Genomic DNA, 21,938 nt, shown 5'->3' with positions numbered 1-21,938 from the left:
ATTTCAGGAACTGGCTCAGCTCTACAACCCCACTGTATTTCAGCTGCTCCTCAACCTTAGTGGTAGCACAAGACAACATTTTCAAATAATTCTGCATTTCAGAGATGAGGTCTTCTTGCTCCTGCAAAGGTACAAACCTGCCAACAGTTCCAGGACTATTTGGGCTATGTGAGATTTCTTTCTCCTTTTTGCTTCCAACTAAAGCAAAGGTAGGTCTCTCCCTTTCTGAGTGATTTTTGTGCAAATCTTTGCATAGCTTCAGTACACTTGTGAGAGGGGAAATGGTTTTGAGCCAACTGAATTAATTGCAAATTGATTTAATGGGTTCAGCCACTGAATCTGAGTAACCAGGGTTTTGAATAACTGAGATACTTTTCAGTGTAAGCAATAAATGCCAGGCATAGAACTGTATTATAGGCAACAGAGACTATGACTGAGCTTTGGATAATCAAGATTCTACTTTGTATCATGTATACTTTGGCAGCAGCTGATTCCTGTAGGAATAAGAAAGAAAGAACATGTGCAAACTGCAGCATGACACTGCCACTGTGACCTCGTCAACAACTTCAAGGTCATAATTTAGAAAATCCTTCAGCTTTTTTTTTTTGTCGCCTGGTTACACGTGGGTTGTTAAGATTTATTACAATCATTGCTGGAGAACACCTGCTAAATGTCAAAAGATTCCTGGGAATCTTCAAGTGTTTTGCTAAGGCAAAACTGCACCTTTTAGACAGCTTTTGAGAATTCAGCCTGATGGAATACAGCGCAGTCTCCACTGAGTCAGGGTATTTTATGATTCTGATTCTATGATTTGATCATGCCCTAAAGCAGAAAGATAACCACGAGTGGTATTCAAACATATTTGCCCTCCAGACAAACTTACCACTGTCTGAAACAATCAGTTTTTGTTTCCTGGGATTCCTGATATATTTCATACTCTGAGTAAGGACCAGATCCTTGGCTGAAGTCAGCTGGCATTGCTGTAATGGCTTTGCTGAAGCTGAGCACTTATGTGACTAAGCACTGTCTAAATGTATTTGGAAAAATTAAATTTGGCTTGTGAAATTTATCCTAAACAAACATGGAGAAAGAACTTTAAGTTCAAGTTTCTAGAGGTTTTAACTGAAAGTCACCACGTGTCTCCTTTGTGTGTGGAGACAACGCAGTGTTCCTCCCCTACATCACCATTTTATTTTCAGCTCTGATATTCTCTGTTTCTTTCTTTCTTTTTTTTTTTTTCTTTCCCTGAGCAATGAAACTCTGTCTGCTTTTCAAGACTAATACACGGCCCCTGAGTGAAGGCAAGGCTGTGACTCAAATCAAGGGTTCTGTTGACATTATAATCCTTAGAAGCACAGCTGGAGCATTTCATGAACGGTAGCAAAGACCCTCCATTGATTTACTGCCTTGGTATTCCATCAGGAGTCCATGTTCTGTGTCATTGGCTGCAACTCACAAAAAATAACTCAGTGAACTTCTAATTAAGGCATTTAGCTCCTTGCCTATCTCGTAAGAAAGGAGCTATGCTATATCTGAGATGCTGCTGCTGCTGATTTTATGGATTCTCCCCTATTTTTATAGCAGTAGGGCTTCAGGCCCTAAGAAGGTCCTGTGGGCTATAAACAGGAGAAACACTAAAGTCTCTCCCTGACCCTTCCAGCAGTGTGGGATGGCAGGAATTTTCGTGTGTCTCCCCCAAGCTCTCTCCAAGTTCCTTTCCGTCCCAGTTTTACGGAAACCTTTCCCAGCCTCATCGTTCCTTGTTGCAGTTCTTCTGGGGGTCCAAGCAGAAAAATACTCATCACAGCAAAGCAGGGACCCCCAACTCTGCTTTCTGGGCTGGAATAAACCCTTCCCTTCCTGCAGGGCCCGTCCCCAGGCACAGCATGCACGAGAGCAATTTGGGAGCCGTGCTCTTTCTCGTCTCGCCCCTCGTTCCCCAGCGGAGCGTGGCCGAGCTGCCAGCCCCCACTGACCTGAAGATGAGAGTTCCCTAGATTGTTTCCAGCTTGCCCCGCTGAATGAATAGCCCCAGCAGTATTTTTGGGGTGGTGACTCACCACAGAGCCATGAATGGCCCCTTAAGAGACCATCAAAAGCCCCCTGGTCAAAGGTTTTTGTTGTCCCAAGCTCCAACACAATTTTCTCAGTTCATTGTCCAAGCAGAGAGTTGATACTTAAAAGGCAGCAGAGGAGAGATGCAGCCCCTGATCTGACACCATTCCTGGTTATCCCAGCCTACAGCAACAGCCAGAACAGTCTTGCCAGGCACTGCAGGGGTTGCCAAAGTGCCAGCCAGGACCTCCACTTGCTCACCTGCCTGCTAATTCCAGAGGTATGGTATGATAACCATCATGGAAATGCCAGGGTTTCGGGACAAAGGTGTCCTGGAAGATCTGGTATCAAGGGTGTCAGTCATATTTTCTTTTTTCACCTTCAGAAAGGGCTTCATGAACTTCATTGATCCTCTCAAAAATAACATCAAGTTGTCAGGGATTGTTATCACAGTTCCTTGTACCTCCAAGTGTGATGAGATTCAACAACTTGGGAAGGACCAGAGAAAAACTGGTGTTGATGCCTGGTCTGGATTCAAAAAAGGGTTTGGAATGGCTGTAAGTTCTGGAGTTGTGAGTGTTATATTTGGACAGAAAGATAGCTGTGAAAAGGAAAAATGGTATATATCCGTTTTTTTGTCTGAACACGTGGCAGGACACGCAGCACTTTAATAGAAGGTGTTGCCTGTTTACCTTCCTTCATCTCTAACATTTGTGTGCTTCAGGCACCTTCAATGGGCTTCAAGCCTTGGTAAGCATCTCTTCCTGAGCCAGAGGGGCAGCTGGGCAGAGCTCTGCTAAAGCCACCTGGTCAAAACCTGCCCAGATGTCTGTTGGCACACCCAAGAGCTCAGTGACACAGATCCTACTGAATAATTCTTTGCAGGGCTCATCAGTGTTTCATCTGACCCACACTTTTGGGACTGAGGCAATAGGAAAATGTTCTGGAATTGCCCTCCCGTGAGCAAGGCTGGGTTCAACCTTAGCAGCAGTCCTTCCCTGGTGGTGATACCCCAGCCACATCTTCTTAAAAGTTGGACATTAGAGACAAGAAATAAGTCAAAGGAAAGCTGAAGACAAAACTTTTGAGCCTGGAAATCTCACAGGGTGAAGCAGAGCATATCTCTCCTAAACCACTTTCAGTGTTGCAGGGTGATGGAACAGGCTTGAGCCCTGCAAGATGTGCAATTCTCCAGACAGAACCTCCCAGTTTGACTTCCCAGGGTGGCCCTGTATCTTGTGAGAAACTAGAAAAGTTTCTGGCAACACCAGGCAGGACTGTGAGAATAAAATTCTGTGTGTTGGTGGACTTGCTGCAATAATTTTTTCCCAGTCAACTTTCTGTGAACAACCAGGTGGACAGAAAGGCTGGGTTGCTGCTTCATGATTCAGCTGAAAACCTTTCTCAAGAGCAGCTCAGTACATTCCTTCAGAAAGTGTTTAGCTGTGGTTTCTCTCACAGGCATGAAGAGGAAGACTCTTACCATAGTTCACTTTCAGAACAACAGAAAGTTTTCTAGTCCATGTATGGCTAAAGACTAAGTGCAATGAAGCCATGAAGCATTACAATTATTGCTTCTTTAAAGGAATATCTTCACATTGTTCTTGTCAAACAAACTAAATATTCCATCATATTCATTTCTCTTAGAGCCCTGATTCCAATTTGGTGAAAAAAGTGGTGAAAAAACCCAAGGATCTGATATTAGCAAAATAAGGTAATGTAAAACAAAGAGAGTGTGTGGTTTATGACTGCTTATTTGGTGGGGCTGGGTTTATCCAATGGGAGAAATACTACCAAAATCCAGTGAGATATGGTTACCAGACAGGAATCCCAAGAGATTCTGTTACCATGCAGGAATCCCATGAGACAGTATTATCAAGAAGGAATCTGTAGTATTCAGTTCACCACAAGGCAGTAATATTAGATTTTTAGAATTAAATCCTGTGGTATCTTGTTTTATAAGAGTTGGCATAGGAGGGACAAAGAAAAATGCAATGGAAGAAAGATGCCTCCCTGGAACCTGAGCTGGGAGCCTTAATTGTTACACTGATTTCCAGCTGAAATAAAACATCACAAACTTTTCCTCATGGTCCGGAGATATTTTCACTCCACATGATAGAAATAATTTCTTAGTGAAATGTATTTTAATTCTTTTTCTTTGTTTTTACAAAATGCAGGTTCAAGCATTAAAATGCCAAGGCATGAACACCGACATGACTGTTTTTGATCGGCATAAATACCTTCTGGATTTATTTATTAGTAATGGGTTTACTTTTGCCCTGAGCAGTACTGCTTTGTTAAAAATGTGTGAAATGGCTGTTTTACATCAGCGCCAAGCAAGCTTGTGAGCTGTTCAGAGCAGTGCCTTACACTGCAGGATTTTGTGATGCCTCACATCATGTCTGCAGTGTTTGAACAACCCAAAAATGTTAGAGAATTGTTTCCCTCAGTATCTTCTTTTTTTCTGGTTTTTTGTAGTAGTTTTGTTTGCTGTTTTCACCTGATCACAACAGGTAATTCTGAATGCTCATCATCTTTTACATAAATGTACCATTTTTCCTGCCTGTATCATGGTACATCTGTATGAATATTTAATCAGATAACAGCTGGTCAAGGACAGAAGTCCATCAACATAAAGAGTTTAGTGTGAAAAGAGAGATCAATTTTGTGATTAGCCTGAATAAAGGCTTAGTATGTGTTAAATTAGGACCTAAACCCAAATTCCAGTTGTACTTTTAATTCATCTGTAGTTCTAAATAGGTCCTTTGAGAGAGAGATCTCTGTGTTTTGGCGGGTGAGGGACACACACAGTGGGTCACAAATCCACACAAATGGTCACAAACCTGTCAGGATGGTTCATCCCTCCAAAGCTGATTTTATGGACAAGTGAGACAGAAAAAGGTGAGAAGTGAGAAATGAGAGTGTAAACCTATTGCAAAGAGCATTGCCAAAATACGCTGGGGAAGTTTGAAAAGGAAGAGCCAACAAACAGGGGTGCTGTGAATTGGGACCAAAAGCCATGAAGTGGCTTTGCAGACCCTTGTGGCTCCCTGGATGCAGCCCTTGGTGTGACACACGGCCCTGCACCCCCTGGCTGTGCTGGCAGCAAAGGTGTCACCCGTGGGACACTGCCAGCTATCCCCGGGGCTCTCTGGAGCTGCGGAAGGACTCGTCCCTGGCATTCAGCTGTGCTCACAACGAGCCAAGGAGAAAGAAAAAGAGGTGGCAGGAAGGAACAGAAAGCTCAAGAGGCATTAGCCTGTTTGCTGTGTTTGTGAATCCCTCTGCTTGAGTGCCTGTGAACAAGGAAGCGGGCGCAGCTGAATGGCAGGCTTAAGGAAAAGTCAGTTCAGCTTCAGAAGAGGGTGTACAAACACTGATCAGATCTTAGCCCTAAAAGACATAATCAAACAATGCTGGAAGACCTCTGAATGGGCTAAGTGGACCATTAGAAAACACAACACCTATAGTGGGGATGTTGGTGGCACAGAGGTACCAGGAAGATTACACAGAGAGATTACTGGTGATGACAGATGGAGAAGTTACTGGACCCATACTTGGGGAGACACAAATCACAGCCTCTGGTGCTTTTGTGATAATGATTTCAATCCTGTAGGTAATGGTTTGGGACCATTAGTTAACACACCACCATGGCTTTACCCGTGGATGCTAATGGATTGCAGCCCTGGGGACGGGAGAATTGTGTCACCTCAGGGTCCTGGGGCAGCTGAACTTCCCTCTGTGGTCTCTGTGAGCAGCTGTGGGCACCCCACACACCTCTGCTGCACTTTGGCTCAGTGTATGACACAAACCTCTGCCCAGAAGCCTATGGAAATTTTAAGGGGGAACATAACCCCTTGTGAGTGAACCCACAATGAAATTCATTCTCCGTGTGCAGTGACCATTTTCATATGTTGCTAGGAGACAGAAAAGTCAAATCTTGGAAGGATTAACAAAATCAGTACATTCAATATCAAGCTGAGAGCTAGGACAACAGTTCATGGATCTCTTGACACAATCTGTCAGGGAAATCTCACCTGTATTCATGTAACATTTCACAAAGTTCGTCTCATCCTGCTTAACTAAATATCTCCTTCTTGATAAAATGTGCTTCTATTTGCTTGTACTGCAAAGAAATAATTCTCATCTTCCTCATTTCCCACAAATAACCCTCTCCAGTGTCAATCTCACCAGCAGCACCTCCTGTGCTTCCCTGCAACATGTATTTTCAAAAGCTTGACTTGGGAGCCACCAGTTTTGGTAGGAGTGGAGTTTTTGCAGAGAGACTTGGTGGACTCAGAGTTTCGGAGCAGCCTCCGTGGCAAGTCACAGGATTGAGACTTGGAGCAGAAATCTGGTCCTGAATTTGGTTTGGGATTTATTGCTCAGCAACTTGGAGCGCAGCGAGTCAGCAGCTGGCTCTCTAGCCAAAACACACCAGCAAACAGAGCAGAACTGTCATGGTAACAGTGACACAGAGCGTGCTGCAATGGCACCCTGCTCTCCAGAGGGAATTCCTAAGTGGTACCACAGTAAAATTATGGCTAATAATAACCTTAATAGTAACTATTGCTGCTACTAATAATAGCAGTAATTATATTTATGCTGTAACAACAGCGAGATATATTTGGCTGGGATTTGGTGATTCCAATTTGCTGTTTAAATATGTCTGGCAGATTTCTTTGTGACCTTTTTGCTGAGGTGTTGCAGCTCCTTCAGCAGTGTAGGTTAGTCCATGAGCAAAGGTGTTCTGTATTTTTTCCTCTGCAGGTGATGGAAATGTAATTCCCTTATCCCTGGTTATCACAGAACAAATAGAAATATGTAACTTATTGTTATTGTTCAAATTGTAATAATACTTAACTTCAAGTAATATGCAACTTTGTCCTAAATGACAAAGTACAGTGTTGGTGATGCAGGAGTAGCTCCACAGCAGGGCATTCCCAAAAGGGAAAAGAAGAATTCCTGAAGCCACTTTGCTAACATGATCAAATCATCATTCCTTGTATTTAAGAACTGATCCTGCAGCCTGTGTCCATGTTGAGTTGAAAGCATCAGGAAAATTGAGAATGGGTTGCAAACCATTCCTCAGGCTTGGTAAAAAATAGTGGGATTTTGCTGCTGTTAAATAATAATCTATAGCAGTGTGTGTGAGGTTTGTTCCCGTGGTTCTGAATTATGATTGCACCTACAAAGCTGCTACAGGAGGGAGTTTGGGGATAGTTTTTTGGATACACACTCCTCAATTTGCCTGCTGCAATTTAGGTAAACTACAGTGATGACAGAGGGGTGGAGAGAAACTTTCTAAGCTCTGTTAAAACATATTGTATAACAATACTTGCCAGCACAGCTCTTCTCCCCTCTCTCCTTCATCTTCCTAATTTTCCAGCAATGGCCCCAGCCAGTGTGAGAAAGAGCAGGGAAATTTCAGGGGGAAAGGAAAAGATGCAAACTGACTGTAGATGTAACACACCCCCGTGCTGCTGTTAAGAATTACACTTCTTGCCTCTTCAGTACTCACAGTGAAAACTGTCACTGCCACCAAAACTAACATTTTATTAAATTATTTTGGCAGCAGTTCAGTGAGGACTTGCAGGCAAACAAACAGGGGAGCTCTGAGATCTCCCTGGCTCTGCTCACTCCAACACCTTCCAGTCCTCAGGCAGTGGGATTTTTACTGGGCCCACAGTCCCTCACTGCCTGAGAAAGGGTTCTGAGCCAGGATTTCCATCCACCCTCTCAGCCTCAGGTAGAGCCCACACTCACAAACACCCACCTTCCCTGGGCTCCTTCAGTTGACAGGGTCTCAAGGATTGCTCCCAGCTCTCTTAAGCTGGCTCTGGTTTGACACAGAGATCCAGTTCCCAGAGGTTCTGGCATGATGTCTTAACCTTTCTCAGCTGTCCTCCTTCTACAAATCAGCCAGCAGCTGATTTTTTCCATCCTGTTTGTGGTTTGATTGTGACTGAAGTCTTAGAAGGTTTTTTTCCCCCCCAGAAAAATAATAATGAAGATGATCGTGATAATCTGTATCGTGTTGTAGGCAACAGAAATGGCATTTTACAGTAAGAACTGTTGTACCATTATGATGATACTTTGTCTTCCAATCCAAGAAATGTTCATAAAGACTCCAATGTTTTTCCTTTTCCTGAAATCCTGCATTTGAACTTCAAGGGACAAGTAGCCTCCTACTGTGCTGGTCCAGCAGCTCTCAGGAATATAAACTTGCAAATTAAAAAGTGGAAAGAAGGGGGAGGAGGAAAGAAGACAGATCCATTTTGAAAGTATATATATTTTTTTTTAAGGACAGAATCCTTTTTTACCCAATACTGGTATCTGAATTTAGCTTTCAACCACTGAAATAAATGGATACTCCAAAAACTCCAGATAGTTTTGTAACAACTCATTCCAGCATTATGACTCTCATTAGGGGACCAAAAGTATTTGTTTCCCTGTTCCAGAGCAGTGCAAGATGGCCATGAAGGCACTGAAACCAGCCCCTGTGGCTGCTGCCTGACTCTTTAAATACAGAACAAACTGCATGCAGTGTGTCCCTGGCAGGTCACCGGGAGCACTGCTGGGCTCCTTTTGTGGAGGAGGGTGTGCTCCAGGGGTTATTATAAGACTCCAAGACTTTGGGGTTCACAGGGCTTTTTCTGGCCATGTCACTGAGTGAAATATTTTGTGACTGGATATAGCACGTGGCAAATAGCACAGCAGTGACTGCACAGCACTGTCTGAATTCCCTGGGCAGGCAGTTTTCCCTCGGTTGTGTGCTCTTCCCATCCTGCTGTCCTGGTTCCAAGAGCTCCCGTGTGCACCCTCCGTCCCCGCTAACGTCGAGAATAATGCACGTGGAGCTTTGTGTCAAAAGATTCATCCTCAGTGGGTGTGCTCTGAAGGAAAAACAGTGTCTCTGGTGGAATCAGACTTTGTGCTGCCACAGCTCCTTTTGGTTTGTTCCATTATCCCAGGAGGTTACACAGAAATGAGCTCAGTGGCACCTGTCATGCAATAATTTACCTGTTATTTCAGGTGTATGGTAGCAACGGGAAAATGTCAGGGAAAAGCTGCTGGGATGTGCTCTGCTGGGATGTGGCAGCTAAGAGGTTCTAGATGGCCACGCTGTTGCACTCAACATTTGTAGGACACACACCTTCAGGAGGGACACTTGGCTGTGTTCCAATCAATAGAGGGAATCACAGGTTGGTCCTGGAAATTATTAAAAATACCAAAGCCTTCATTCTGTTGTTGACTGCCTCATTTAAGACTTTTTCTTTTTTCCTCAAGACAATCTTCAAATTGGTCATTTCTAAATTGCTTTTATCTCATTCTGCTTATTAATAAGCAGTCCCAAGTCAGGTAAGTGTCTGAACTAATTCCCTGGGGATCTCTTCCCTCAGAGCTCATTAGCAGAACAGAAACTGTATGTTCCCCTGGTCCAAAGATAAACATATTCTGAAATGCCAGCAAATTCATAATCTCCACTATTCATTGCTGAGAGCTGAGGAGGCTTCATGGAGCAGATTGGCTCAGAGCCTGGTCCTGCTCCCTCTTTCACCTATGGGAACAAAAGCAAACCCTGTGGGAAATGGGCTCAGAGCAGCACGAGGAATCACCCAAAAGGAGATGAACAGTCTTTGCTGTTTTCTTTTGCTTGTCTTTTCTTAAGGTGCATGGATTAATTCCTGTAATGCTGATACTTCTGTAGCTCTCAAAGCTTTATTAGTGAAGTGAGAAAGATGGGAGTAAAAATAGTATTAAAGTGGTTGACTGGAACAAAGCTGCTCTTGGGCCTTGAATAGCAAGGGGAATTAAACAATTAAATAAAAAATCAAGCCATGCTGTCTCTGCTGGTTTCTTGGTGTCAAGGGGATTTTTCTGGGCAAGGATCATTCATCCAAATCTTATTTACTTGTAACTCCTGTGATCTGAACTCGGAGTGAGAACTGGCTGCCATTGTGATCTGCCTGGCCTGTTACTCAACAGCACAAAGAGAGTGAGTAACAAAACCTGTGGCAAATCCCCTGGACAGGTCTGCTGACGGATGACTGACGTGTCTGCTGACAGGTAACTTGTTTTACACACTGCTGCAATATGCTCCTCAACTACAGAGCTCAGCTGTAGACCTCCTCAGCTTTGCTTTCCAAATAAAGGAGAAGAAAATACAATTGTGCTCCCACTGAAGGAAGAAAAAGACTTTCCCTTGATATTAATGGAAATAGGCAAAGATTTTCAGTCACCTAGAGATGCTGCAAACTGAAAAGATGTGTATCCTTGAACACTATGCTGGAGACAAAGAGAACATTACATTTTATTTTACTTTGTTCAGTGTTATTTGGCCATAGAAATAGAAATATAGTCTCAACAGCAGCAAAAAGCTAGAGCATCCAAACACCGTGTTAAAGGTATTTATTAATTCTTTTGTCTGGTTATGAAAGGTTATGAAAGGCATCTCACCTCAGCTCATCCAGCACATGACAGTAGAGGGTCAGGATTTCTACTTCTGGCATGTTACTGCTGTCACTACCCTCAAACAAGACAGAAATTGGTGAGTAACCTCCATGCTGGTTGATCTTCAAGCTCTAGAGCTGTTACCTGTGCATAGTTCATGGCTTGCAGTTTGCTTTTCAAAAAGCAAACTGCATCAAAACTCTGCAGATGTTTCTGGCTGGCTCCATCAGGAGTAATGTCATGCTGCCCTGGTTTTATACCTGCTTTTAGGGCTTTTTGTGTGCCAGAGTGAAAGATGAAGCTGTTGCCACTGCTAATACCACTGGTGGCATCAGGAAAGCAGAAGATTTGTTTCACAGTTGTGACGCTAAAGGTCAACTGGAAAAGCTGGTCTCCTGCATGCTCAGAAAGGCTCTGGGCTGTGCATCTGTGTCCATATATGTTCTGACAGGTTCTGAGTGCTGCTTTGCTGGGGAGCTCAGAAATTCAGCCATACACGTCATTTGCTTACAGCAGCCAGTTTTCTTCACTTTAGCCATGGGTAAAAAATGATTCATGCAAGAGAGGCCACATGTTGAACAGATTGGTGCAAACCAATTATGCTACGTTCAAAGTCAGCTAAAACATTCTCACACAAAAAGTCAACTTAAGCTACTATTTCCCACAAAAATAATAATAACAATAAGCTTAACAAACACTTCCTCTGATTCTCAAAACTCATTTTTTATTATGTTTCCTTTTTCTAGCTTTGTTTGGCAGAGTACCAAGTAATGTATCAGCAGAAGTATGGGTGTCATAATCTGACAAAAGGAAAAAAATGTATATTTTTAGTTTTAAAGTGTTTATAATTTCAATAGGTGAAAAGCATACAGGACAAGGAAGGACAAAATAGCAGATGCAGAAATTTCAGCAGTGAGTATTGAAAGTATCAGCGTGTGAGCTTCAGCCTAAGAGTGAGCCTGGCTGGGAATAAACATTTCCAAAGACCAACATTAGTAACTGGAGCCTCCTGAGCTTGATATTTCTCCATCTCTGTTCTCAGCAGACTTCCCTCCTAAACTTTGGCTCAAACTACACCAGGATGAGGGGCATGGGACTGTGACAAAACCCCAGAACACATTTGCCCCCAGAACAATCTGCCTGGACTGATGGCTTCCCACTGTCCCATCCCACTGAGCCCTGCTCTTCAGGGACCAAACTCCAGCAGTGCTCCTGGGGGCTCCTCAGGTCTCCACCATTTCCACTCATCCCAGCACTCAGGTAGGGTCTGGCTGGTGTCTGGGGATGTAGCTTCCATGGAGGGTGCTTGTCCTGAGAATGAATAAAGGAGCAGAACAGCTACGGGAAAAAAGAGAGGACAGTGGACAACTGGAAGCACGTGCAGCCAGAACAGCTGATAATGGAGCAAAATTTCCTTCATCACTGGGTGAAGAAAACTGCTGGAAATACAGAGCAGTAGTGATAGCAGGGCTCGGATTTATTGCTCTGGACAGCACACAGAAAAGCATGGGGCAAAGCTGCAACCTGGGAAACAGAGATGAAAGAGATTGGGATTACATCTTCTGGGAAAGCAGAAAGTGTAATAGATTATTGTCTGGATGTGTTGCTTCACCCCTGAGCTGTTCACATGCCAGGAGGACAAGGAAATGGCTTGCTAGGATTGCTTGTCAGTGGCATTGGGTCTGCCAGAAGGCCACCCCACACCTCTGTAGTGATGTTGAAGGAACATCAACGCACACAGAACGAACAAATCAAGCACAGCAGCTGGGAAAGGGCTGCCACAGTGCTGAGTGGAGTACCCAGAAAGTCAGAGGTCTGGGCCTTGATCTCCCAGCTCCCTGGGCACCCATTCATGCAGCAGTGGGTGTAGGTGAGCAGTGAGGACACAAGCTGGAAGCGTGAATTGCAGCCTCTGAGCTGTTGAAGCCCTACAGGAGCCCACACAGACAGGCACAGCCGTGTCCTCTCTGCTTGGCACAGGGATGTGGTACTGCAGGAGCTCCCCAGCAGCAGAGGGAGTAGCTGCTGGAAGCATCCACACCCATCCCAAACCAAGCCATGCTCAGCCCCCTCCCTGAATCCATCCAAACACATCAGAGGGAGGTTTTTGCTGCCTTTATTGCCTGCCTGGTGCTGTGGCTGCCCGCTGCTATACCCCACTGCCCCTCTCCAATGGGAACAGAGCTGCATGGGCAGGGATAATGAGGTTAAAACAAAAAACACAGATAAACTCTGACCTTTCCCCCTTCCCAAGGTGGCAAAGGACAAGCCCAGCAAGTACTTCTCACACAGTACCTGTGCATGCTGTAGCTGAAATAAGTGTTTTCCCTGAAGTTGTTGATGACAAGGCACGAAGCAGGGACTCACCTGGGGACCCTGCACTCAGCGAGACAGTGACCCCATACACCTTTTCAGACAAACCAAAAAACTAAAACCCCCCCTTTCTTCTTTTTGTTAGTCAGACTAATGGTCTGTTCCCACCACCAGGTGATGTTCTGTTCCATGCTGGTTAGAGATCAAACAGATGGGCTGCAAACAGAGAGGGGAGGAAGGCAGAGTGCCCTGGTGCTGGCGGAGCTCTGTCTGTGTGTGTGTGTGTGCTGAGTTCTGGGCTCTGCCTGTGTGTGTGCTGTTCAGGAAGCAGAGGCAGGGCTGGCTGGGCTCTGGCTGTGTGTCTGCGCTGTGCAGGAGGCACAGGTGGCACACCCCAGGTCTCCCAGTGACTCCCAGGCATTCCAGGCAGCCTCCTCTCCCGGGACCACTGCCCTGCTCACACACACATGGAGGCAGTCAGAGGCAAAGGGCAGAGAGCTTTCCCAGGCTCTGCCCCTCTGCAGAGCACTGGGTGCTTGTCCTCCAAAAGCATTGTCATTAAAAGGGGTGTAGGCAAAGGGGGAGCTGGGGGGCCTTTTTGCCAAGTCTTCGTAGCGTGCCAACAGGGTGAAAGGGATTTTTTCCCCTCCACTACAGCCCCCCATCCTTCCAGACCAAAGGATCTCAGTGAAATATTTGCCTTCAGGAGAAAAGCTCATGAGCAATAACTTTCAGGGTCATTTACATTTACTGGAGCTAATAAATATGTAAATTGATTTTTAAATTGCAGACCTGGATCTCTTTAGAAAGGCAGACACAGAGCCTGATTTGGATGGCTGCTAAGCCAGTGTAATTACAAAATAATACTGTAATGATTCCTCCTTCTTTTCCCTTTTTCCTTCAGAATCCATGATATGGGGCTTGAATCTGCATATGGATCTGAATTCTGTGGATCCTTCCTTCTTTCTTATGCTTTAAACCTAGAGGAATTTGGAAACAAGAGCTGTCTGAACTGTGACATCCACATATGCTCTTTAGGGAAGAGAGCCAGTACAGAGATGGAGACATTTTACCTGGTTTAATATCTAAATTGTTGCTGAGAAATTGTCCACCAGGAGTGAGGACACATAGCGGTAGGCCAAGGCATGATATGGAAGATTCAGAATTAATTATGGGATGATCTGGAGACACCCAACTCCCCTTCACTGCCTGAAAGCTGACAGCACATTGGAAGGTCAGTCCCTCTCTAGCCTGGGCTGCCTGACACTGATTTTTGGCTTCCATGGGGAATATCCTGCTTTAATGGTTTCCTGTGCCAATAATTTCCGACTGACAATGTCTGTGTTACAGCACTGAGAGCTGTAGGTGAGCATCTTCCACCTGTCATTTACACCTGGTGAAAACTGAGAGCGGTGAGGTTCTGCTTTGCCTCCATCCCTGTGGGGTTTTTCCCAGGTGCAAACAAGAAAAACCAGAGGGTTTTGGAGCAGCAGCACCTGGGTGTTTCATAGGCAGCCTGCACACAAGCTCACACACGGGGATATAGACACACACATATGGATATAGACAACTTGAAAGCAAACCCACACCTCATAGTTTCATTCTTAGCTGGAAACTCATTGTTTTCCTCTCAGAAAAGTTCACTGGAAGGCTTTATGGAAAGGCTGATGTCTAATCCTGTGGCAGGTTTAACAGTGGAGCTGCAGAAGCATCCCTTATTAATCTGTGACATTGTGGCAATGTCACCTGATGCTCTGCATTCTCTGTGTAACCATTTAGTACCTGACCTTGCAAACATAAGGACCAGGAGCCTCATGGGTGTTCCAGGACCCATTTCCATACTTCCCAAAGGGATGAATCCTCCCCTGCCGAGCCTCCAGGGCACATCCCTAACTCAAGCTTGAAGGATGCTTAGAGCTCACACTGCTTTGGGCCAGGAAGAGCTGCTGCCCGAGGCAGGAAGGCCAAGCAGAGCCAGCCCTGGGCCATCAGCCACCCCTGTGCTGCAGGAGGGAAGCTGCTGGGGAGGTGTGTCAGTAGAAGTGCCACTCCTTTTTCTCATCCCTCAGAAGGTAAATAAACTTAATCCCAAATCCACCCGCTGCTGTTTGCGAAGAGCAAATAATTGAGAGTTTGAAGTGAGGAGGGATCAGAGCATCCTGAGGAGCCTGGGGAAGGAGAAGTGCCCAGCACAGCCTGCAGAGCAGGGCAGCTTCCAGGCCTGGCAGCAGCTGGTCTCTGCCTTTGCATCCACAGCTGAGCCACTCGGCTGATCAGGTGCAAGGCGGGTCTGGATGGAGCTGATGGAAATAAAAACGTGGCAAATACCTGTTCATTTCATATCAGTGGATTTCGTGGAATCACAGAACTCTTAGGGTTGGAACAGACCTTCAAGATCATCTCATTCCAACCCCCTGCTACACTTCCCACTATACCAGGCTGCTCAAAGCCCTGTCCAGCCTGGAATATTTCCAGGGACGAGGCATTTTCACCTCCACAGTGAAAAATCTACATTGTGCTGTCTTTGAACGCACACGGAGGAGTGAACTCGCTTGAGGCTGGGACAGAAACTACACCGAGGAGATTTCAATCGCCTCCAAAGCAGCGGCATGTGCACCTCACAAGAAGAAATAAAAGCACATCATCTAAGTTTACTCAGGTTTAGCGAAGGTCAGAGATTTTCGCACCTAGGTGAGCTGTCATCTGCCTCGGGGCAATTCTCTTTTCTCTCGCATCCTTTGCTGGAACAGCGGGAGAGCTTTACTGGCGTGAAAGACTAAACTGGCTTCAGGCTGTAAAGGACTTGAGTCACAAACCACTTCTCCCCCCTCCCCCCGAAACACACTTTCTTATTAATTCAGGACCTTCCAAAATTGTCCTAATGTCTCCTCACCTGTTTGTGCTGAAAACCTGCGGAGGGCCGAGGCTTAAGCTATGGGAGGTGACAAAACATATGGGATTTGCTGGAAGCAAAGTAGTTCTGAACTGATGGGCTCAAAACTTCTCCTTTTAAATACTGAGGAAACTTCATTTCCAGGAACCTAAACCACATGAAGCAATTACCTAAGAACAAATGCATCACTAAAACACAGCAGCAGCATCGAAGTAAATATTAGAAAATAACCATTCCCTTATAAAGTGCAGCAGTACTTGCATGAGTGGGCAGCCTCCAGAATAAACTTGTGTCACCACAGCCCCTGTCAGTACAGTGACCAAGAGGGAGCTCCACATGTCTGGTACTCCACATTTCTTGAAGGGATATTTAGAACCAAAAACTTTTTCACCACTTTTGAAAACACTTGCTGCCTCTTGAAATGTTTTCCTCTTTATTAAAACCTTAGTCCTTTCCTTTGTTTTGGGTTTTTTTTTGGTTGGGTTTTATTGTTTTGTTTTGTTGTGGTTGTTTTTGGATTTTTTTTGCAAGTTAATTAATTTTTAATTTCTTAAACCTCCCATTCAAAAACTCTTTTGGCTTTTAATTAAGGGAATTTTGTTTCTGCATCCAGCAAACTGTAAACCATGTTGCTTGGATACAGCAAAAAGCTGAAATTCCACAGATTTACATAGTCGTACATAGTGTTGGGGGCAAAGTGTGCTGGACGTTCTTTGATTTTTGTATCTTGCGTTAGCATTTGTAGGAATTTGAGAAAGGGAAAAATATAAAGAAGAAAGGAGATATAGAGGGAAAAGAAAGAGAGGGAAAGAGAAAAAAAAGAGGAAAAAAAAGAGGAGGAAAGAGAAAAAAGAGAGAAAGGAAAGAAGGAAAGAAGGAAAGAAGGAAGGAAGGAAGGAAGGAAGGAAGGAAGGAAGGAAGGAAGGAAGGAAGGAAGGAAGGAAGGAAGGAAGGAAAGAAAGAAAGAAAGAAAGAAAGAAAGAAAGAAAGAAAGAAAGAAAGAAAGAAAGAAAGAAAGAAAGAAAGAAAGAAGAAAGAAAGAAAGAAAGAAAGAAAGAAAGAAAGAAAGAAAGAAAGAAAGAAAGAAAGAAAGAAAGAAAGAAAGAAAGAAAGAAAGAAAGAAAGAAAGAAAGAAAGAAAGAAAGAAAGAAAGAAAGAAAGAAAGAAAGGTTGCTGTGATTAACGTAAAATATGACCTTTTCTTTCTAAAAGTTTGTGCTGTCCCTCTTGTTTAGCACCAGTGCTGCTCACCCTTTCCCTTCAAGACGCTTCAGAGCTGTTAAGCATCTAGGGGTGATAATTTGACTTTCAGCTAAGCCGGAGGGCTGCAGCAGACAGCAGTAGGTGGTGATGTAAGAGGTACCAACGCACATGGATATATAAATATCGTGGCTAGGGCTAAAGCGCTATGGCTGAGCAGCTATAGAAGAAGATCAGCACTTCAGACAAGACTCCTGGAGTTGAGATCAAGTTCAGAAGCTCTTGCTCCCGGGATTTCCTCTCCATGCAGCCAGCCCAGGGAAACCGCAGATCCTCAGGGGATTGAGCACTAAGCTCCCTCCCTCCCTCTCTGCTTTTCTTTCTGGTCTTCTTTCTTTTCTCCTTTTTTAATTTTTTTTTTTCTCTGTTTGGCTTTTGGTCGGTTTTTTTTTTTTTTTTTTCCTCCCCTTCTTTGACCTCAGCATAAAGTGGGAGCTGGGGGCAGAGCGTATTTTCGGAGCGACCGGCGGCCGGCCCGTGGCTACCCGCCCCTAAACCGGGATGCCTCTCCCCGCGGCGCTGCTCCCGGCGCTGCTCCTCGGGCTGCTGTGGCCAGGGGCGGTGCGTGGCCGGTCTCCCCCGGGTCGCCTCCCCGCCGGGCCCCGCCAGCGCCGCTGGGACGCGGCTCTTTTCGCCCGCTCCGTCGCTCGCCTCCCGGCGGAGCGCCGCGATGCCGCCCGCGACGGCGACTACACTACCTCCTGGGCATCAAACGGCTGCGGCGCCTCTACTGCAACGTGGGCATCGGCTTCCACATCCAGGTGCTGCCCGACGGCCGCATCGATGGGATTCACAGCGAGAATCGATACAGTAAGCCGCCGACCACCCCCGCGGCGGGGCCAGCGAGACGCTCCGCGCCCGCGGGACGGCCGGAGGGCGGTTCTGCGGGAGCGGAGCGACTGACCTGCCCCGGAGAGCGGCATGTCCCGAAAGGAGGGTGGGTGCGTGGCAGACCTCGACTTCCCTCAAAAGTCCGGCCGCAGGCAGCACCGCGGGGCTGCGCCCCTCGGCTCCCCTGCGGGCGGCGGGAGCCCGGGGCAGCGGGGAGGCGACGGACCCCATCGGGAGCTCCGGACCCCATCGGGAGCTCCGGAGCAGCTCGTCGGGCGCTCGGGAGGGGCTCGTCGGCGCTGCTCAGTGCCCTGTTGTCCCCTTGCCGCCGTCAGGCATCAGGTGTCGGGGTTGCCTCAACATCTGGAGGATCCGCAGTGCCGTGGGCCGCCCACTCCGAGCAGGGGCTGGGGTGAGCCCAGCTCGCCCCCAAACTTGAAAAGCATCTGCTGGGGACTTAACCCCGTGGCCCCAAGACTCTGATATCCAACTGAAACAATAAGATCCGGGAGCGGGGATATAAGCTGCATGATGACAAATGTTTCATTTGCCCTAAGCGTACTCTGGCTTATTTTAACCTTGCCTACACAAGAGGATGCCTGGGGGCAAAATAAAAATAGATACTTAGCTAAAAGAAGAGAGGTCCCAGCATGGGGCATAGGACAGCACGTGGAGTATGAGGTGTGGGGTATGGGGCTCTGTGGACACCCACAGCAGTACTGGGATGTGGGGATCCATCCTGGGGATGGCACCCTGTGGATGAGTGTGGCACTGTCACCACATACTCCCTTTTGTCCCCCTGATTTCTGTGTCTCCTGTGTAGGTCTGCTGGAAATTTCTCCAGTGGAAAGAGGTGTGGTGAGCATATTTGGTGTCAAAAGTGGACTCTTCGTGGCCATGAACAGCAAAGGCAAACTCTATGGATCTGTAAGTAGCCACTGCGTGTGTGCCTGGGGAGGGGCTGGTGGTCAGTTGGGGTGAGACGTGTGCTAAAAGCTGCCCAAGCTCCTTCCTTCCCCTCCTGGGTCAGGCAGCACAGAGCAGCCCTTCCTGCCTTGCCAGCAGAAGGTGTGCTGCCCAGTTATGCTGCTTACTGAGCTTTTGGAGTGAAACCCCCTCTTCTGCATTGCACTTCCTTGGTTCTCACATAAAAACTGTAGTCACCCAACCATGGCTGCACATCTTGCCTGCCTCATAGACCAACAGATCAGTCATTTATGTGGCAAGACCACAAGCTAGGCTTAGTCCATATATTTGTTATATCTGAGTACAAACAGGCAGGTGGGGCAATCACTCCATCTCTCAGAGGGCACGTGGACTTGTGATCAGCCAGGCCCATGAGTGACCCTTTATGGTGTGATGAATCAGTGACCTATTGATCACTCTTTGTTAATGCTCTTGAACAGACAGACAGTTCCCATGGCAGTTCAGCATCCTTGGGGTCTGAACTTCTGTTTAGGTGAAGGAAGATCCATTAGGAAGGCAATACAGACCTTCTCTTACGTGGAATGTTTGGAAAAGATAGAGACATCCTGTAGAATATACTCGAGGTGGACAATAACAGGGTGCATCTCTGCTTGTGTTGAGCTGTCTTCTGCTTTTGAGTTCAGCTCTGTACAAGTGACTGCGATCAGCATAGTTTTAAAGCCATGTTCCTGGCTCTCCCTTCTCACCCATGAATTTCCCATGTCATGATCCCCAAGTGAAGAAACTTGGGCTGAGGAAGAGCCAAACTATGTCAGAGTCAACTGGGGCATTTTCACATGAAGGCATGAAGCATCCAGAATTATTTTCTGGGCCATTGGTCCTGTTGTGGAGGATTGTGCCTTATATAAAAGCCAGGCAGAATCAGTCACCAAAATGCATCCTTTCTTAGGGATACTGCTGCCTTGGTGTCCTGGGTAAAATAATCCCTAGTGCAGTGCTCAGCTTGGCAGGCTGAGGCCGCTCACAAGCCCTGAGGTTTTTGCCCAACAATAAAAGATGAGTTCATCTGTCCCTTTCCAGATAAGACACTTACAAGACCTGTTCCTCTTTGTATGTACTTGCAAATGAAACCACATCCCTGAAAGGTTGCCTGCTGCCAGACTTGTTTTCCTGATCCATTAATCTAAGTTAACCAAACCCTACCTTTGGTTTTAAATCTAAAGAAGCAAAAAAATACATATCCATGATGAGTGGCTTTAAAATGTTTCTTTCTCCTCAAGCAACATAAGAAAGTGCCAGTATTCTGGATTTCCTGAAGCCTCTCAGGCAATTTATTGCTGGTGGGACAACCAGGAGCAATTCAATGAGCAAGACTATGGGACTGGGCCTTACCCACCTCAGCTCTGTTCAGGTGACCCTGTCCCTCTCATGGGTGCCCTTCCCACCTTTAGATGTATGTGCCTGGCCTAGGCACAGCATCCCTAATTGATCCTCTGGCCCCTGAGTCCTTTTTGAAGCTTCAGAGGCCACTTCAAAAGATTACTAAGTGGAGGGGGCTCACCTGCACATTTGCCCACAACACACCTTCTTACACCTGGCAGCAAGAATATTTCCACACCTGATGTTTAAAATTCCTTCCCTCTCATTCTTTCCTTTTCATTTCAGGCCCATTTCAATGATGAGTGCAAATTCAAAGAGATTCTCCTGCCAAACAACTACAATGCTTATGAATCCAGGATTTATCCCGGGATGTACATAGCCCTGAGCAAAAATGGAAGAACAAAGAAAGGCAATAAAGTATCTCCCACAATGACAGTGACACATTTTCTTCCTAGAATCTGAGACATCTCCCTTCAGACCTACCTCAGCACAGGGAAGACACAGAACGGAACATCTTTGGGGAAAAGAAACATGGTGCACTTTTACTGGAGAGTTTTATGCAAGAGTAGGTGTAAGATATTTAAGTTAATTATTTAAATCTGTATATATTGTCACAAAATTTATTTATAGTTACTTTTTTTTTTTTAAATTTTAATCTCTGAAAACAAAACAAACCTCCAACCCAAGGTCTTTCATTTCATGGTGCAACAGTAGAAGTCTTCTGCTTGGTGGTTTATTTAATTCAGTTGAGTTATCCCAGGTGTGCTGCTACTCCATGTCCTAAGCCAGGTGACATCCAATTCCACTCTCCCAACATTTTGCACTGTTTGTGTGTTGTTTATTGCTGTACAGGTGTGAGTTTGTTTGTTTGTTTGTTTGGGTTTTACGGTGGCTTTGCCCTGCCCTGAGCGTTTCCTGGTGGCTCCCAGGGCGGCTCCTGGCCGGGAGCAGGAGGTGCCAGGGTGGGATGCCAGGTGCCAGCACGGAGCCGCACACAATGCCTGGTCCCCTGCGCTATTTCCCTGCAGCGGGATCGCTTTACCGCGGCACGGGAGCTGCACAGCCACCCCGCAGAGCTGTTTTTAGACCCGCCAGCGCTGAACTCTGAACTGCCCCGCAGTGCCTCTCCTCCTCGGAGGGGCTGAAATGCCTCTGCCGGCTCAGCAGGGCTGGGGCTTGGGGTTTTCTCTGCAGATCAACTGTGGCCCTTAATGGGAGCTTTTATTTGGCACAACTGCTTGTCGTGAGGCTAAAATATGATGTCTGTCCCTCCCCCAGCAAAGGCACTGTGGAACACACGACAGTGAACCAGCTCTGCTTCACTCTAAGCAAATTCCCTTTCTTATTTGGAGATTATATTCATTTTTCAAAGTGTGGGGAGCTCTGTAACACTCCTAAGTTTTCTACAAGGCAAAAGCATTTGCTGGTTTGTAGCAAACGCAAGCTCCACAGTAAGAATTTAGATTGATGATGAGGAATTGAGGTTGGTTTGTACTATTTATTATTTTTGCTGCAGTATTTGGAAGGAGAAATATGCTGCTTTTTTTTTTTTCTGTCTCATTCCCTGATGAAGTTGATTAATTTCTACCTCACTAACTCTTAAAGCCAGTCTTGTAAAAAGTTCTGCATGGCAGGAAGGTGCCCACTTTCCTGCTTGGGCTTAAAGTTCTGGAGGAGGGCCTGGGGAAACAATCATAATCCCAAATCTCTCTTTTTTCCATATGTAGCCAAAAGTATTCAGGATAGAGTTGGTTGCATCCTATTTGAGCCTTGTCACGTTTGAGCTATCTTTACCCAGTGGTTTACTTTTAGTAAGGGTAATCAT

At 45.9% G+C, this 21,938-nt stretch overlaps 1 protein-coding gene across 1 annotated transcript; it reads left to right on the top strand.

Moving 5' to 3' along the window:
* Nucleotides 1-17,101: 17,101 nt before the first annotated feature.
* Nucleotides 17,102-20,575, top strand: FGF4 (fibroblast growth factor 4; the record flags this gene model as incomplete). Its single annotated transcript, XM_084207822.1, is given in 4 exon segments — nt 17,102-17,668; nt 17,671-17,785; nt 18,630-18,733; nt 20,399-20,575. Coding segments are annotated over 4 exon segments (588 nt in total). The 5' UTR covers nt 17,102-17,476.
* Nucleotides 20,576-21,938: the final 1,363 nt, after the last annotated feature.

This window comes from Fringilla coelebs (genome assembly GCF_963513975.1).
Source record: "Fringilla coelebs genome assembly, chromosome: 6".
Taxonomy (NCBI): domain Eukaryota; kingdom Metazoa; phylum Chordata; class Aves; order Passeriformes; family Fringillidae; genus Fringilla; species Fringilla coelebs.
The sequence above is the reverse complement of the archived record's forward strand: the minus strand, read 5'-3'. Positions and strand labels throughout refer to the sequence as shown.